At 42.3% G+C, this 16,500-nt stretch overlaps 1 protein-coding gene across 1 annotated transcript in view; it reads right to left on the reverse strand.

Moving 5' to 3' along the window:
* COL4A6 (collagen type IV alpha 6 chain) overlaps nt 1-16,500 on the reverse strand; it is a 126,412-nt gene that overhangs the window by 7,857 nt on the left and 102,055 nt on the right. The window contains exons 17-34 of the mRNA XM_054169613.1: nt 16,370-16,439; nt 15,554-15,664; nt 14,259-14,408; nt 12,880-12,984; nt 12,622-12,782; nt 11,378-11,557; nt 10,603-10,786; nt 7,537-7,608; nt 7,020-7,127; nt 5,760-5,981; nt 5,357-5,518; nt 3,156-3,326; nt 2,447-2,590; nt 2,199-2,324; nt 1,732-1,913; nt 1,406-1,469; nt 852-926; nt 351-458 (exon numbers count right to left, since the gene is read on the reverse strand). Coding sequence (XP_054025588.1) covers nt 351-458; nt 852-926; nt 1,406-1,469; nt 1,732-1,913; nt 2,199-2,324; nt 2,447-2,590; nt 3,156-3,326; nt 5,357-5,518; nt 5,760-5,981; nt 7,020-7,127; nt 7,537-7,608; nt 10,603-10,786; nt 11,378-11,557; nt 12,622-12,782; nt 12,880-12,984; nt 14,259-14,408; nt 15,554-15,664; nt 16,370-16,439 — 2,395 coding nt within the window. The remainder of the gene's footprint in view (nt 1-350; nt 459-851; nt 927-1,405; nt 1,470-1,731; nt 1,914-2,198; nt 2,325-2,446; nt 2,591-3,155; nt 3,327-5,356; nt 5,519-5,759; nt 5,982-7,019; nt 7,128-7,536; nt 7,609-10,602; nt 10,787-11,377; nt 11,558-12,621; nt 12,783-12,879; nt 12,985-14,258; nt 14,409-15,553; nt 15,665-16,369; nt 16,440-16,500) is intronic.

Consider the following 16,500-nt stretch of genomic DNA (forward strand, 5'->3'; position numbering starts at 1 on the left):
CACATCCTGGATGGAACAGCTCAGACCTCCATTGTACAGCTTCTGTTCCTGTGCTTAACTCATAAGATAGGTGAATAAACTACTACTAGGATAAAGCAAAAGTCTTCCCTACTTGTGAAAGAATTCCTTTCAATTTCAGTTATGCAGGATTCATCGTATGGTTGATCCACAGGTTGGTCACAACAAGACAAAGGGACACCTTACACAAGTGTCAAAGAAAATTCTCATCTTCTTGTCAACATTCTTGTTTAAATCTCAGCTGAGACAGGCCAGCCAGGGCTAAGGAAAGAAGGTGAGACTGTTCCACAGTCAAACCATATATCAGAGAACTCAGATGCCTAGACCAGTACCTGCTGGTCCTTCTGGGCCAAGATCTCCTGGGCTGCCTTTGAGTCCAGTCACCCCAGTGTTTCCTGGGTACCCTGGTTCACCCTTGAGTCCTTCTCTGCCTCTCTCTCCTGAGAAGATAAAAACAAACAGCGTGCTAGAGCACAAGTGAAGTGGGAGGAAACTGTGAAGAGAATTAAAAAACAGCTGTGTTGAGGTTGCAGCACTTGTGTCTGCTTAGCCATGGTCTGGGCCCTGGACTGGACTCCTTGGATACCAGTGCAAGTTCACAAGTTCCTCCTCAAGAAGTGAAGTGGGACCCAGTATTTGAGTTGGACTGTCCTTGAACATATTCATTATCATCCATATTTGTGCCCCACCTAGATTCCAGACTCCTCAAATCTCACTTCTAGGAGATGACTAAAGTATTTAAGTTTATAGATGACTCAAAATACCCAAATTGGGTAATACTATCCTGTTTAATCTCTAGAATTCTGCATTCTTGAACCAAGCAATTACTTTACCTGGGAACCCTGGATCCCCTCGCTCTCCTTTTGCTCCAGTGATGCCAGGAATGCCAACAGACTCTCCCCGGTCACCTGGAAAAGAAAGACAAAGTGAGGATGCCATTCCCTAATTGACTGGAGAGCAGTTTTCAGGGCTGCTCTATAGCCTTGTTTATGAAAATAAACCTTCTCTGTAATTCAAATCCAAACAAAGAGAATAGAGAATGATGTGCCCGAGTTTGAAGTTGCTTACAAACGGCAAAGTTTGAACATTCACTCCTGCAAATGCATGATAAGACAAACATTTCTGGGTAATTCCACAACACCATGCCCTTTACAGTTTTAACACAAGAAGATGAGAGAGAAGTGTGCCTCTCATACTGTCCAATATGGTTCACACAGTACTGGGACCAAACTTACTTTCAAAGCAGGCTTGGGTCTGGTCTCATCCCTTACAAAGGGACGTGTACTTCAGACCCAGTCACTAGTGAGCAATGGACACCTCTAGAACAGTACTTGTTCGCTTGAGTCATATATATGCAGCAGCATTTACACTACAAAAGTTTTCTTACCCTTTGGACCAGGGAGGCCAGCAGGCCCTGGGAATCCAAGTATTCCTGTGATACCATCTGAACCCTGAAAATAAACCCCAAAATCAGCCTTTGGATTTTATTCTTGTTCCAAGTTTGGGTCATGTGAGATAATAGACTGCAAAGATGTAGGAGGAAATACTATCCAACATGTCATTCAGCAGTATGAGCCAAACAAAAACAACCTGGAAGCTTGGTAAGGAAGAGTCCTGCCAGCTTCTGCTGCTTTGCTACTGAAGTACCAATTAGAACACAGGATTTCCATAACTGCACTTAGATAAGACGAATATACTTAAAAAAGTATTTACCCTCTCTCCTGGCATTCCTGGAAATCCTATGATACCGTGTGTACCCTTCTGTCCTGGCAGCCCAGGCTGTCCAGGTGGACCAGGGAAGCCTGGGTCACCATAAAGACCTTTCTCTTTGCTTGCTGACCCAACTGGACCAGGGAGACCAGGCTGTCCACGGCTTCCTGGGATTCCTTTATCACCTGGGTTATACAAAAGACATTTCATAACACTGACAAATCATTGTTGTTAAATATCCCCTCAAAGAGGAGGAAGGGATGGCATTAGCTCTGCAGAACAGAGCTTCAAAGAAAACTATTTTCTTACAATTCAGAAGTGCCACATGCAGACATTGCTAGAACACCAATGGCAGAACAAAAAACAGTACCACTGCAGGTGCTGTCAAAAGGGCAGACCACATTCAACTGAGAACAAGCAGGGTAACTGAACAGCTGATACCAACAACTACCTAGAATGCTGTGAAATACCTCTAGGTCCAGGAAATCCTGCAAGTCCAGCTAATCCAGGATCTCCTTTGTCTCCTTTGAACTGCAATGCCTGTTCTGGAAGCCCAAGTACAGGAAGACCAGGTGGACCTACATCACCTCTTTCACCTGAAGAAGTAAGAAATCAGGATCTATTCATGCCAAATAACGTAACAAAGGTGTAACACTGGAAGCTGGCAGACAAAGGCAGGACTTTCATGTCTCCTGGTGAAAATTCAGCTGTTTCTCACCTTTTTGACCTTGGAGTCCCACAGCACCAGGGCTCCCACTTACTCCAGCTGTGCCAGGAGCTCCTTTAAAGCCACTCACCCCAGGGACACCAGGCAGGCCTGGCATGCCAGGGAAACCCAGCAGACCAGAAGATCCTTTCTCCCCTGCACAGAAAAGTTGAGAAATAGAATGCAAAAATTAGTCTCTTCTGGTACAACATATAATCACCCAGCAGGCAGTTAGAGGCAGCATGGGTGTAGCCCGTTGCTCAGATCTGGGTTGTGAAACACCATGGTGCAAGCACAGCATGGCCACTTCTTCCAAGAGAACAACATGCATTCACATAGCTCTGTTGCTCTCCACCTAAAATAACACAGAATTCTCCAAATAACCAACTACTGTACTAGTGCTTAATTATCATACAGACTGTAAATTTTTACTTCCTAGTTGATTTTACTTCCCTTCTATAAGTTCCATTCACTGTTTCTCATGTTTTCAGTTTTCTTGTTTTTCTGTCTTGATTTACACAATCCTTTGTCCGTAAGGGCCCAAGTCCTTTAAGATGGATCCCTTTATTGCCATGATTTGATAATTAACCCCACCAAATTTGCAAAACAAATGCATTCCAACACTAGTTGGGAATTTATTCTCTTATGACAATCAGTATTAACAAGGTTGGTTTTTTGTGGGCCCAGGGATCTCAGACTATTGCCCCAGTGGAACACATACCTTTTGGCCCAGAGAAACCTGGACGTCCATCTTGACCAAAAGGCCCAGGTGGCCCTAAGAATCCTCTTTCCCCAGGAGATCCTGGAGCACCATCAAGACCTGGGAAGCCTTTCATACCAGCAGGGCCTTGTGGACCTACATCCCCAGTCAAGCCCTTAGGTCCAGGAAGTCCTGAATCAATACAAGAAAGAACTCAGTTAGCTTATATCAAACAAATCCTAGAATAATTTGTGGACAGCTTCCCAAATGCTTTAAAAAACAGCATTGTTTTAATGTCAAATGGACCTTATGGCACATGCAGCCTACTAGAAGGCATAAAGCTTAGAATGGCAAAAGCATTAGTCATCTAATAATAAAATACCTATGAAGGGGGTTACTGCCTACATCACTACACAACTGGCAAGGGTGAAACCCCTTATGATGAATCCATTTTTGTCTCCTAAACCAGACACTAAACTGTAGCGCTCTAGTCTTACCTTTACCACCAAGGCATCCGAACCAGAATGGGGAGGCTCATTAATGCCAGCTCCTGCCACCTGCTCCACTGTCTGGGTGAACCAGAGATCAGTTGGAGAGGTTTGTGTTTTACAAGCTTCTTTTCCACCTCGGCAGTTAAAGTATTACTTCTCAAGAGCAAATTGCTTACTCCAGGAACAAGCTTCTGATTGTGCTCTCACAATACCAACAGTGTATGCACGGTTTTGACTCTAGATGTTTCAGAATATTTCTAGCTGAAGCTTTGGAATGGTTTACGATTTTAAATAAAGGCTCAGACCATTGGAAAAACAGAATGCTCAGATCCAAAAGGAGGAAGAGAAGGAAAAATCAGGTGGCTTCTGATAAAAAGGCACTTGCAGCAGTAGCACCCAGTACATGAGCTTTGTTATATTCAGGGCTTAAATATTTTAAGCTACAATGCGGTATTTTTTAAAGCAGAGGAAGAAATGGCTGCTTCATCTAAGAAGATAAAGAAAACACACACATTTAAAAGCTGTACATATTAAGGATTTCCTTATGGCTTCAGGCTTGAAGTCTGAGCATTCTCACTACAATGGTTCTTTGCCTTCTGATTAGCAGTAATAAGGGGTATCACCTATAGTCAATGCAATTCTTGTAGCAGTAAAAGCTAGGTTGTTAGTCCGTGATCTTTTATGCTACACTGCATTTTCTCACCTTGACAGCCTATGTGAAGAACCCATAACCAAACAGTGTGACATCAGAAATGGAGAGTTGATGATAAATGGAATAGAAACATGGTGAAGGAAAAAACAGACAAAATATGTAAACGGAAAGAACAAGGGTACAAAAGAAACTAATGATTCAGAGAGACTACAGCTGCAAAAGAAACCCCACAACCATATGGAGTTTATTGTCCTAGCAATGGGAGGATTGTAAAACAGGTTGAAGGAAATTAATATATGGCATACAGGTCCAAAAATGTAAACCAACAGAGAGGCAAAGCAATGACAAAATAAAAATTAAAAAAAAAAAACAAACAAAGAAGAAAACACCAAACACTTTAAAACTATGATTTTCATCTCCAAATGACATTACAGCTTTCATTCACTTGTGGTCATTGTGCTCCACTCCAGCACTGTCATTCAGTGTGTCAGAACAGACAAGTTATGCCATAGACCATTATCTACTAATTCCCAGGTACCTCTTTGCTGGGTTCTGAAGTCTTGCATATACTGTTATCATAAAGCACTTTAATTAGTACAGCTTGAGAGAGAATGCTGTGCTCAAGTGGTGTTTTTCCTCCCCTTAGACTGACAGGAAATACTTTTCTCATCTGTCCCAGCAAAGAGAAAGGAGGAAAAGACGTTTGCTCTGAGAAAGCAAACCATTTTTCAGTCTATCATATTTCAAGCAACCTCATACAGTAGAAATTAATTGTTGTGAAAAAGGGAAATGAAGAGTAGCCAGTGCTGCAGCCAGCATGTAAGAGCAGAGATGTTAAAAATCTTAAGACATTTAAGGTGCCTTCTCCTATCTTTCTGTTGTACTTCTTAGAGCCTTGGGGCACCATTTCTATGGAGTCATCATCCAGCACTCCCAGGCAACATGCTCAAATTCTGCACTCTAATATCACTAACCAGAAGCAGGAGCTCACTCCTAGCAAATGCCAAATCTCTCCCACATTCTTTCACCATTGCAGGATTCAGCTTGGCTACTTGTCTTTATATGAAAACATTACATACCTGGTGCTCCTGTAAGGCCAACTGACCCCAAGGGTCCTGGTTTTCCCTTAATGCCGAAAGGACCTCCAGGACCAGGAGGTCCCCGCAGTCCAGGGACACCCGAATATCCTGGATTACCCTGTTCGCCTTTAACACCCAGGAGGCCTGGTCGTCCATCTAACCCTGGGAGCAGAGAGGTAAGAGGTTACAGAACAAAATACAACAAAAGTAATGCTTTCAATTAAAACCAGAGTTTTAATAAAAGCCTATGAGTTGCTTTAGATTCTAAGAGAAAACCAGCAAATTACCACCTGTGACCAGCTCAGAGGATTGTTAACGGTGTCTTAAAGAGATGGGAAAGAGGAATGGTTTTTGAAAGAGAAATAGTTTGATATTCTCAGATACAGGCAGTGCCAGTGCTCACCTTTTGGTCCTGGAAATCCAAGATCACCTGCAAGCCCTTTATCACCTGGGAGCCCAGATCGACCACGCTCTCCCAGGGCTCCACTCTCAGCACCAAATACATCTCCAGGAGCTCCTTTTGCTCCACCTAAGCCTGAAGCACCCATTTTTCCAGGCAAACCATCTGTTCCATCTAGTCCTGGAAGTCCTTGTGACCCTTGCTCTCCTCGAGGACCTGGGAAGCCTTAAAGAGAAAACCAATAATTGTCACTCAGGAGAAATACAAAATATCTGCTTCCAACAGCTGATTGTACATCTTTACAGTATCTTTTACAAAATAACATTTAAAAGATACCCATGCAGGAAAAAGTTATTTGGAAAGTTGAAGAATGTTTTAGTACTGAATTAGAAACAATAATTGGTGACAGAAAGCAATCAAACTGTTTGAACAGTTAAAATATCATTTTATTTTTTTAAAAAGAGAAAACGGGGGAAAAAAAGACTAGGAGTATCTGGAAGCTTCAGCCAGTTGTAGCTTTACAAGCTTCGTTTCACTAGATGGCAAATGAGGCAAAAAGGACAAAAAAAGAGAAGGAAGATGCCATTTCAGGCTGCAGACAGACAGTATCTCTACCACTGTCAACCACAAAAGTTGTAGAGATGTTATTCATCAGAATTTTCTTACTCTGTTCTCTGTCAGACAACTTCTGGCACTGCAATGCAGAAGACACTGTCAGCCTTGGTAGAGGGAGGACTTGAAAGTATTCTCCCTGTACCAAGCAGACACTAAACTGAACTGCTGTGTGGAAGTGTCACACTGTTCAGGGGTTGTCATGAAGTAAGTGACCCCCTAACATTGACATCACCCCTTAATGTAGTGAAACAGCAAGAGATTTCTTATGCCATATCCAGAGAAACCTGATTGACACACAGCAACCTAGCCTCAGGAATCTTCCCTCACACCTCTGATTCTTGCTCTTTATCTACACAACCACCCGAAATTCCTGCAATTAAAATGAGTCCAGACACTATGTCCAAACTCTTTTCTCCCAGCAGTAATATAATAAGCAAGTAACAAGTATCCTAAACATTTCTTTCGTTTTCTTCCAAGCTGCAACCATTTGTTTGCAGAGATTGCACTTGGAAGGAGCACAATGCAGCACTCAATGAAGCATTATGAAAGTATCATGAAAAAAAGTGGCCTAGGTCAGACAACTCTTTTAGTAAAATACTACACATGTTAATCAAACAGTAGGAAAAACTCCAGCAACTTCCCTCTTACCAGGTTCCCCTTGCAAGCCTATTAGTCCTGGAGACCCTGGCTGGCCTTTTGACCCAAGTAATCCAGGTTGGCCTGGAATTCCAGGAAAGCCTTTGCTGCCTTTGGGACCTAAGGATAAAAGTATGTTAATAAATAATATTAATGAATGAATTGTATAAGACAAAAATACAGCATAAGAAAACAGGACCTCTTCTGCAAAGCTACTGCTGAAAGCACTTGCTAGATAGACAATTTAAACCAAAGAAAATCTCAAAGCTATGGGTTTTCATCAGCTACATAAATACAGGAGAGGGTTTGTGTTCAGAGACTACATGAAAGGGTAAAAATGGTGTGGTCATTATGATCCTCCATGGGACTTAAGCCTAGTCTCTTTGAAAAAGAAAGAACATTATTCTGCCAGTCAACTCTCTGGAATAACTATCACTCAGAGGAGATTAATTAGTAGGTATTATCTTCCTTGAGGAACAAGCACTTCTTGGTAGCCAGCCAGAGCATTACAATCATCTTGTCTCCCTACCTGGTGATCCTGGAAAGCCAGGAGTCCCTGGGGGCCCATATGCTCCGGGAACTATGCAAGGCAAGGTGATACCTGAAACAAAGAAACACTGAGGTTGCACACAGCTTCTTTCAGAGACGGTCAGAAGAACTGTCAGTATCCAGATTTTTTTACAGGACATGTAAGTGGCTGTGAGTGAACTTACAAACATCAAACACTGCTGACATCTCAGATATGTTATGCTGAAGAAAAGGCATTCAGAGCCTGGTGATTGTCTAATCTCATCCCTACTACTGACTTACTGTATGACCAATAAAAGGTAGCAGCCACTGCTGTGGACTTGTAACATGATATCCATGGCTTCCACCCAGTAACTGGTCCTCCCTATGGGACCACATGGCTTAGAAGTTTATTAGCAGTAAACAAGACTCAGCAACTGCAAAGCTCTTTGACTGACTTTCACCTTTCAAAAAAAAAAGTTTGGTTTGTACTAGCAATCTCTCATCACCTGAATGAAATTTATGTGGCCTTATCAGAGTTGCTAGCACATCAGATTTACCTGAGAGATCTCAAACATTTCCAACATTCCTCCTTGTAGGTCACTGACAAGTTAAAGCCACATTCACACAGCCATGAAAATGGTTACTGCAAAAATTAATTCAACCTCTCCAAAGCTTCCACTTACTTTGAGAGGAATGTGTGCTACAACTAGAGAAATTAGCTTCTTCACTGTAATAGGTGACATAGCCTTGACATACCTGAGATACACTTTCTAAACATAAAAATCTGAAGGACTTTAAATCATTTAGTCAGAGAGAATACATATAGACAATGACTACTGAAGCAAATTTGGGGAAGAGAGGTGGGTTTCTTCATTATTCTGAACACTTTCATATGCACAGAGAAACACCTGCCTAACTGTGCCATTGCCCAGTATTTGCTACTTCGTATCTGGCCGTACAAGGTCGACTAAGGATGAAATAATCAGGTGTCACAGACACTTTGTTTTCATTTCCTTACAGCTTTCCACAGGATCCTTCTAATCGAGATCCATTCCCAGCCTGACAAGCCAAATGTATTCATCACTCGTTTAAGAGCATTCCAAACTTTAAGCGCTTTCAGTCCTGAGGAGGTAATCTGGTCTAAATCAAGCAATACTAGAAGTATTTCTTCCAGCCTGGCAACATGAGTTAAATACTTCTTTTCAGAAAAGGTTAACATTTCCTGCTGACTAACACATTTTGCTAACATTAGACCCTGAGCAGAACTATTTCCTGGATAAATCCAACCAATTCAGTGGACTTCTGTATGGATAACAAATATGGCTCTTTGCTTCTGACACTGACAGTGGGAATAGGGCTCTCAAAATAACATAGGCCAGGGCAAAAACTCCTAAAGTAACCCAATATGTCTTTTCCGAAGCAAAGGCTGCAAAAATACCTACAAATTTTTTGGTTGAAACAGTGCTAAAAGCTGCTCCAATAACATTCTTGTAAGATTGTTCTCAAGAGATTCCAAGTCATATTTCATGTGAGGATAACTGAAAGGCAAATAGGACTGTTTGCTTGTGTGGTTTGCAAAATGAAGTAAGCAAGGCTTAGTGTAAAAATTGTATAAGTAAAACCTAGCGTTGCCCAGCTACTTAATACCCTACACTATCCCAGGTTATAGATTCATAGATTTATAGAATGGTTTGGATTGGAAGGGACCTTGAAGATCATCTAGTTTCAACCCCCCTGCCATGGGTGGGGACACTTTCCACTAGACCAGGTTGTTCAATACCTCATCCAACCTGGCCTTGGACTATTCCAGGGAGGAGGCATCCACAGCTTCCCCGGGCAACCTGTTCCAGTATCTCACCACCCTTGCTGTAAAGAATTTCTCCCTAATCTCCACTTTACACAACTCCAACATCTCTGAATGATCTCATACCAGGTAAAATCAGTTTGGCTTTTTATAAAATACTGAGAGTTTTCCAAAGCAAGGCTATTTCACCCTGGTGCATGTGGCATGAACTCAAGCAGAATTCCTCACTGCTGTGTTTCACGTGGTAACTTCAGTGGGTCACAGGTTCTTTTTAAATGTATTTCCTCATTTTCACGATAAGGCTTTTTAGTCTGGGCAGTATAAGAAAAGATTATTTCTTCCACCAATTCACATTTCTTTAATATTAGATGAAAGTTACTACATCAAAGGACCTTTTAATGTATGCAAATTATTTCCTAATATGGATGGAACGACACATTCACAAGTATTCTTACAGATCTCTATGGAGGTGCAAACTGAACCAGCTAATGACTTTTTCACACTTTCCCACATATTTTGACCATAGATACTGCTCTACAAAGGATCATTCACTGCTAGCAAAGCTTTGATGTAGCATTCATAATAAGCTGGCTTCTGATGAACTCCGCAGAGTTCACATCACGCACAGAGCATTTTACTTTTACTTATCTTACAATGCAATTTTAATGTAGTGGATTTTGTGTGAGACAATTTACCAAACAAAGATGTAAGCATTCATAGCTCGAATTAGTAAAGCTTTTAGCATTTAGCATGTGACTTGAATTGGAAAAAAAGCTTATGCATACTGTTTCAGGGGGACATTAATGCTAGCTGTCTCCTCACCCCGTAACAACAACCCAGCATGACACTGATGTGAGGTAACATGCCATCCAGCATGTCTGTGCCACATTCCCAGTGTTGTTCTGGCCCAGCTCCCACCTCCCTCTGGGTGTGAGATTCCTCTGCCAACTCTTCATACTGTAGTAGTCTTTCTACCAAGGTTTATAAACTCAGAATGTCAGTTTATCAGTCCAGAAACCCATGCTGCAACATTATGTCTGCAAATACAGTATTGATTCTGCATTATTGAGACCAACAAAATTACAAATCTAGAAGCCTACTTATACACAGAATGGAAAATACACTGAAAATCAGCAAAGAAAAATACTGTTTATCTCAAATTATATTTAAATGGTTGACATGGAATCAAGACATTGGGACTAGCTCTCTATATCTGAGTACCATTTGACTTTTGGCAGCTTTGCACCTTTTCAAAACTAGAGTAGACTCAGTAGCACCTACCTGGAGGGCCTGGAAGACCTACTTGTCCTGGAAACCCATCAATTCCTGGGTCACCTGGTGGCCCACGAACTCCACTAGGACCTGGATATCCAATGCCAGGAGAACCAGTTTCTCCACGATAGCCCTTGGAACCAGGTAATCCTGGCAGTCCTTTTTCACCTGGGAAACCCAGCCCACCATCACCCTGTGCAGAGCAAAGACAATTATGACTGAAAATCAAAGAGATGTAGAAACAAATACACCACTATCTTTTTAACAAATGTGTAAGAGTTTGGGTTTCGTGGAGGATCAGATGAGCCTGGGAAGGTGTATGGACAGCACTGTGAATTATCCACCATTATTTCAAAATGCAGGAAAACTCAGTGACTATTAAAAATATCACAGTATATCGCATTTGCCAACATGCAAACATTACACATTCTGAAAGACACCTACTTTGTTTGTAACAAAAATATTCTGGGGTGATTTTTCTGTCCCAAGATTTGACACACAATTATGTGCATAGTGTCTTTTACCTTTTAGGACACAACATAAAACAGTGTTGTGGTCTACACTACTACTACTGGAAGTTTATCTTTTGACTGGGGAGCCAGATATAGCATAATGATTGCCAATTATTAATCCTGACCAAGATACACTTGCACTCAGGGATTGTGAGCTTTTAATGTATTTGGAGACTTAAAACGGGACTAATCAGGACTAACCTAGGCCTTTCCGTTGTCTCTGCTCCTTATTCCAGTTCTGAAGCACTGCCACTAAACTAATCTGAACTTACTGGAGGGCCAGGTGGGCCTGGCAAGCCTGGAAGTCCATCCCTGCCAGGGGTTCCTGGGATGCCTGAAGGTCCTCTGGGAGCTGTTGCACCACGGTCCCCACGAGCACCTTTGGTTGTGGCATAGGACAATTCCCCTTTTTCTCCCTTAAGGCCTGGAAGACCTTGCTGACCAGCAGAAGCCTAAAGACCAAAAGACAAAGACAACAGGGCCATGAGCATGCAGAGGAAAGGCTTTGCTTCTAATAAAGGTCATAGAATCATAGAATGGCTTAGGTTGGAAGGGACCTTAGAGATCATCTACTCCAGCCTCCCCACCATGGGCAGGGATGCCTCTCAACTAGGCTAGTCATATGAAGATAAGACACAATGACCAGAGCTAGAAAGAATTTCCTATTCTATACTTTACACAAATTAAAAATAAACAAACAAAACCAACAACCAACCAGGTTTGATTACTCCACTACAGCTTTACACTGTCAAATCAAACCCTAGTATATAGCAGTAGAAACCTTGGACGACAGCTGGGGACATGTCATCACTCATGATGTAACAGGGCCCAAGTATTGGATTTTCTTCCCTGTTTCTTGGTGTGCTGCATTTACTAACACTGATAAGGATCCTCTAAAGAAAAAAGACTGGGATCTTTATGGACTACAATCTTCTAAGGTAAATAATGTCAATGAGCAATGTTCAGCACCTTGGAAAATCCTGCTTGTTATGGTTGCTGTTCCATAAAGCCACAGCTCAACTCTCACTAATGTAATTAGCATACAGCAGTTGAGAATAGACTGCATCTATGGCACGCAGTTTTTGGAGCTATGAGCAATGGTGTGGAAAGATCTAACCATTTGATTTTTCAGGTCTTCTCTCCATGCAGGTGTGTATCTGCTTCTGCAGCCAGCCCTGACTTAGGAAGCACTCTGGGCCTAATCCATGCATGCCTACAGTTGAGAAGCCCTGGATAGAATAATTGTTACTGGTTTTCTCTTGACTGCTAAACATGCAGTTCTCATAACTAAAGAACCATTTCTTCTTCCATCTTTTGTAGTGGATAATTTCTGTACTTTCAGCAGGTTTTTTTCCCCAGTTTGTGGACTGCCTTTTTTTAAAAAAATCCAAACAAGTAAGAAAAATGATGCAAAAAAAATCTGTTCTGCTTTCCCTACAATCAACACCAACAATTGCACATGGGTACTTTTTATCTTTAAATTCACAACAACCAATATAACCTCCTCCTGCCTTACCGGAGGGCCTCGCAGTCCTGGGTCACCCACAGCGCCTGGGTCTCCACCAATGCCTTTAATGCCAGGCACACCGGGACTTCCTGATGGACCTGGTGGACCTGAGATGCCTTTTAGACCAGCTCTTGTAACTCCTCCATCACAAGCACAGTCACCTGCCTCTCCTGAAAAACATAGTCAACACTCTAACTCAGTTGAATTTGGATAAAGATCTTTTTCAGTTGCAATAGGTCCAAGGAAAAGTTGGCTCTTCTCAGTTACCTTTGTACCCCTTTGGACCCAAAACTCCTGGCAGCCCTCTTTGTCCAGGCTCCCCCGGGGCCCCAGTCCTTCCATCCAGGATTGTATCTGGGCGGAATGATGGGCCTAGATGTGGAAAGAAGGCAAGCATAAGCCATGAGAAGGCTCCATTTCCAGATCCTTAATTACTGACAATGTCAGTTATGCAATCAACAGATATGGCATTGAATCAAACTGCAACTGTGGAAGTTACACAAGGAAGTGGAACTTGGTTGGTATCATAAGCTGCAGTCTTTTGCCATTTGTTTGCGTCTACTTGACTGAAGAACTAACCAAACTGTGAGCATGTAGTAAAAAGAAGAGCACATGAATTAGTTCATGGCACATGTCCCTTTACAACTCTGGGAGAAAGACTCATATGGATAGACGCTGAAAGAAGAAATCAGTGTATTGGTGGTTATGATGACTAGCTGCTCTTTCTGTGGGCACAGAAGCTATCATATATGAGTAGTGCCTCTGCTGCTGGCATAGTAGAGTCCTCCTCTGGGCTACCTGCCTTCTGCAGAGCTCCTCAACTTCTTGTTAAGCTGCTGCAGCTCAGGAAAGAGACTCAATGGCAAGAAAAGGTTAAGGGGACTCATGCTGTCCCTCACTTTGTAACTGCAGGATTATTTTCTCCATCTCTTTATATGCTGAACAGAATGAAACATGAGCTGACAGAAACAGCAGCGGAAAGTGATCTAACATAATCTAATACTACTGTGTCTGAAAACCCTTCCTCTCAGTGACAACAGTAAGATGGAGTGCTGACCAGCACCCGTCTGATGTTCCATGGAAACAAACTGCAACCATCAGCTAAAACTAGCTACAAGAGCTTTACAGGCTCTGCAGAAAAATGAGATGGATTTGACTAGCAAACAGTTATTGATAAGAGAGCACTTATTGCTTCTCCACAGAAATTATTTCATCAGACCATGCTAATTGGCTCCATCACTGGAGTGTGCCCTGTTTTGAAAGGGTGGCTCTCAAAAATAAAACAGACTGTTTGAACTCAGTTTATGGTAGAATGGTACACAAGGTTTGTGTAAAATCAACCCTTTTAATGTAATTTCTGAGGAAAACAGAACGATGCATAATGAACCCAATTAGGGGATGCATACCAATGAACATCTAAAAATAAAATCACATTTCCTTAAGTCTGAAAACAGACACCCTATCTGATACCCAAAATACCTTCTAACAAGACTAAACCTTTACCCCAGGCCATAGTCTGTGAGTTATGACCACAATGAACCATCAACCAGATTTAAGATTTACAGATGAATAATCCTCACTAGCAAATAAAGAAATACATTTTGCTCTGAATACTATATAAAAATACATGTTGTAAATACACATACGTGGTGGACCAGGCAATCCTGGTGCTCCTGGCAGACCTGGTAAACCCCCTCTGCCAGGAGTGCCTGGTAATCCAGTCGTTGCTCTTCCTGGTTCTCCCACTTCACCCTTCACACCTGGAATACCTGGAGACCCTCCAGGGCCCATTCCATCTAGAGAACAATAACACAGTGGACAGCTCTTCAGCAGCGTGTGCACATTTGTAATGCTGTGAAAATTACTGTTGTGCCCTGAACTGCAACCATCTTAGCAAAGAGCAATTTACAAAGGAAAACTTACTGATCAGAGGCAGCAACTAGCTCCCATCTAGCCAGCCAAAAACCTTCACTGGGCTGCATTTAAATCCCACTGGTTAGTTAAGACAATTAACTATGTAAGACTGTAGATTATTTATTTCTGATTTCATTTGAGTGAGGTTAAGTCTTATCAGCAGTGCCTGGTCTCTGGGTCACTGCAGCCAAGGACTTGATGGATGACATTCAAGTGAAACAAACTTTCAAGTGACGTCTTTGATGGGACAAAGGGGTTGCACCTATAGTAGGTTTATCTAGCCAGTCTCCTAGCTCTTTATTGCAAATATGAAAAGCCATTTAAAAAAAAACCAATATCAAAATCATTTGCTATTATTTAAAAGGTAGAAAAGGTTCTGCTTTCTATGTACACTGCAACACCTGAAGACTTACCTGGGCTGTAATTATTGTGGGACTAATTCTGCTCCCATTCAAGTCTTAGCCTGGAGAAGAGGAGACTCAGGGGTGACCTTATTACTCTCCACAACTACCTGAAGGGAGGCTGTAGACAGGCAGATGTTGGTCTCTTCTCCCAGGCAGCCAGTACCAGAACAAGAGGACACAGTCTCAGGCTGCGCCAGGGGAGGTTTAGGTTGGATGTTAGGAAGAAGTTCTATACAGAGAGAGTGATTGCACATTGGAATGGGCTGCCTGGGGAGGTGGTGGAGTCACCATCATTGAAGGTGTTCAGGAGGAGACTTGATGGGGTGCTTGGTGCCATGGTTTAATTGATTAGGTGGGTTGGATTGGTTGATGGGTTGGATGCGATGATCTTGAAGGTCTCTTCCAACCTGGTTTATTCTATGTATTCTATGTATCATACTTAGTTTCCCTGTGTGTCATCCCTGCCTCCTGTGTCTCGTACAGCATTCTGCAAATCAGCCAGCTGAGGGAGCAGGGACAGGCTTGCTCCAACACCTTCATCATCTCCACGCCACCACTGAGGGAGTTCTCAGAAACAGGCATAGAAAACAGCCTGCTAAAAGCCCTGTTAGTAGTTGCTTTACCTCTCTCCAGGCCTGGAAATCCTGGAGCTCCTGGAAGGCCTGGTAAACCACTGATCCCTTCATCTCCTGGAGGACCAGGTATTCCTGGGTTTCCAGGGTCACCTGGAGCACCTATTAGACAAATTCAGACAAAGAAGGAAGAAAATCTCATGGGAGTTTCTGCTGAAAGCTACCCCTGTAGCCACTGATCTCATCGAGAGCAAAAGATGCAAAGCCATTAGCAGTAAGATAGTCAAAGTTAACAATAACGGAAAAATTCCTCCTGACCTGTTAGAGGTAGTTCCAAACTTGACTGCATGTGAAGCAAGAATAGAAGAAATTATACAATTTATCTCCTTATACAGCTTTGGAGACCATTCCCATCCTGCCCTTGTTCAGCTGTGCTGCAACTGAGCTCATTTTCTCAACAATATTCTTACCACACTGAATGACAAATCATAGCAGAATGACACTCAAGAGTCCCATTTTAGAGTAACACAAGGAAGCCATTTTTCCTTAGTAGGTGGAAGACAGACACACAGGTAGACACACAGCACTTCCCCATGCTCACACACAGCCAGCCTTCCAGGCACTAAATTTCATTCTGCCTTAAAACAAATTCTGCAATGTGAGTATGAAAGGTTTATTGTAAACTCTGAAGTAATAAACATGGGATCAGATGTATTTGTACACCAACTACATGGAAATGAAAGGAAAAATAAGAAGGGATGGGTTAGACTCAATGCATAATTTGGAAAAGTGGTATAACAGAGTAAGAAGGAAAGCTGGATCAGAAAAACTGCTTTAGAGGAGTTCCAAAGCAAAAAACCCACATACCTGAAATGACTACACCTTCCCTGTCAACAACAATAGGAGGGCCTGGGGGACCAATGTCACCTGATTCCCCCTGTAGAAGAAAACAATTCATGCCATCTTCAGATGGGTGATGGAAGGGAAATCTGGGTAGC

This window comes from Dryobates pubescens, chromosome 18, assembly GCF_014839835.1.
Source record: "Dryobates pubescens isolate bDryPub1 chromosome 18, bDryPub1.pri, whole genome shotgun sequence".
NCBI lineage: Eukaryota > Metazoa > Chordata > Aves > Piciformes > Picidae > Dryobates > Dryobates pubescens.